Here is a 2,384-nt window from a genome sequence, read left to right on the forward strand (position 1 = left end):
CTCTCCCACCTCACCCCTCCCACACACCCTGACCCCTCCCCCACCTGACCCCTCCCACACACCCTGACCCCTCCCACCACCAGGACACGGAGAAGAAAGAGAAGACGATCCTGCCAGGGGACAGCGGAGCGGACAAAGCGGCGTCACAAGCGCGTGTGGTCTCCCCCGTGGAGCTAGAACTGGGCGGGCTCATCTACGCCCCGCCCCCGATGTCCACCGCCCTCCCCGAGCTGCAGAAACAGCAGATGTCCGCGGGTGAGGAGGCTCGGGAGGGAGGAGGAGGAGGGGAGGAGGAGGGGGAGGAGGACCACGTGGTCTCTATCGTGATGGGAGACGACAACATGGACGTCCATGAGGACAAGTTTTACGACGCCCGGCAAGACGAAGGGGTCGCTCTCACTGATAATAACAACGACGATGACAACGAGAACGGTGATGATAACAAAGGGTCGCGACGAGTGCGTATTGCGGGCGACAAGGACAAAGATAAGGAAAACCACGACGTTGATGATGATGATGATGATGATGATCACGTTGGCAGCGTCAGCGAGAACGGAGATATCGATGACACCACGCCTAAACAGCCCAAAGGTCGTCATCAAACAGAGGAAAACAAAGAGGATGATGATGATGATGATGATGATGAGACTCTAGATGACGAGGGTTTCCCACTTGACCCATACAGCTACGTCCACCCTCCCCCCACCACCCACACGTCGTTCGCCCGCTACGAGAAGTTCCTCCAGCGCTCCTACGAGGACCTGCTCACCGTGCACGCGCCGCACGACGACTCCAGCTCCGTGGTGAGTGACGTGTGCAGTCCCCGGCCAGACCTACGTCACCAGCCCGCCCTCCACCAATCACAGCACGCCTCCCCTGCCCCCACCCTCCCCGCGGACGGGCTGTCTAAGCTACGAGCCACCATGCCAAAGTTCTCCAGCAGGGCCGCCGCCTACTCCTCCTTTCGACACTCGCATCCTACGACAGCTGCCACAGACCACGCCCCCCGGGAGGCGGGCACTACCACCACACTGATGGTGGCCCCGCCCAGAGAGCGACAAATGAGCTACAGTGATTGGCTGGGGGCGGGCTACTACACGGACGACTACAGGGACGACAGGCCGGTGGGGGTGGGGGGAACGCACGGGAGGCAGGAGGCCAGACACGCGGAGCTGGAGGAGAGGGAGGAGGAGAGGGAGGAGGAGAAGGAGGAGCTAGAGGTCACGGGCCACGGGGTCACAGAACAAGAGGTCACACCGGAGGAGGGCAAAGGTGAAGAGGAAACAGCGCCTGAAGGCAAAGGTGGAGACGAAGAGACGGGGCAGACAGACGGGGTGAGTACACAGATCTCTTAGCTACAGTTAGAGTTTTATGGCACTTGCAACACAATCAGGTCATAGAAGTGCCAAAGATACGAGGTGTTACTACAAAGTAACATATAAAGAACAGAAGAAGACATAAGGAGGACAGATGTTGGACAGGAAGGAAGGAGCACACCACAGCAGAGCACCTGCCAACCACCCACTATCAGTGGTGTTACAAGAGGGTAACATACGGCGAAAATAAGGAAAAGAGATTAGCAAGGTAGATGTTTGATCAGAAAGAAGGCACAAACCATGCCCGAGCACCAACCAACCGCCCATTGACCCTGGATCTAAAAAGTACAAACTTTAACCCTGCTGAAAATAAACAAAAACAAAAACAAAGAACTTTACTATCCCATAAAAACAGTGAGCTTACCTTCCATAGCAGCAGCTTGATTCCTGCGCTGATCTCCGGATCAAAACGGGCGAGAAATCCTGTCTGAAATACACAAATCACAAACAGGTGAAACAATGAAAGGGCTTATCGTTCTTGTCAGACATTTGGGGAGAAAAGGCTCGGTTTAAAAAAAAGTATTTTTGGTGTTGTTGTTTTTTCAAGTAAGTTTTCGTAGGAGTTTTAGGGGACTTTCAACTCCAACAGGTCATAGTGTAACTAGCATAAGTGTTTTACGGCACTTTCAACTCAAACAGGTCATAGTGTAACTAGTATAAGAGTTTTAGGGCACTTTCAACTCCAACAGGTCATAGTGTAACTAGTGTAAGTGCCAAACATCAAGGTGCTGCTGTGTTATAGACAAAACAAACTAACTAACTAACAAACTGTTAAACAAACTTTGGATGACACACGCATTGTTTGTACATCAAAGAAACAGTAACTCTGTGTGTGTGTGTGTCTGTGTGTGTGTGTGTGTGTGTGTGTCTGTGTGTGTGTGAGTGTGTCTGTGTGTGTGTGTGTGTCTGTGTGTGTGTCTGTGTGTGTGTGTGTGTCTGTGTGTGAGTGTGTCTGTGTGTGAGTGTGTGTGTATGTGTGTGTGTATGTGTGTGTGTGTCTGTGTGTGT

At 52.8% G+C, this 2,384-nt stretch overlaps 1 protein-coding gene across 1 annotated transcript in view; it reads left to right on the forward strand.

The window, feature by feature from the left end:
* Positions 1-1,355, forward strand: part of LOC106012975 (sarcoplasmic reticulum histidine-rich calcium-binding protein) — a 3,299-nt gene extending 1,944 nt beyond the window's left edge. The window contains exon 3 of the mRNA XM_013087463.1: positions 96-1,355. Coding sequence (XP_012942917.1) covers positions 96-1,355 — 1,260 coding nt within the window. The remainder of the gene's footprint in view (positions 1-95) is intronic.
* The last annotated feature ends 1,029 nt before the right edge of the window (positions 1,356-2,384 follow it).

This window comes from Aplysia californica, unplaced genomic scaffold, assembly GCF_000002075.1.
Source record: "Aplysia californica isolate F4 #8 unplaced genomic scaffold, AplCal3.0 scaffold00590, whole genome shotgun sequence".
In the NCBI taxonomy this organism is placed as follows: Eukaryota; Metazoa; Mollusca; class Gastropoda; order Aplysiida; family Aplysiidae; genus Aplysia; species Aplysia californica.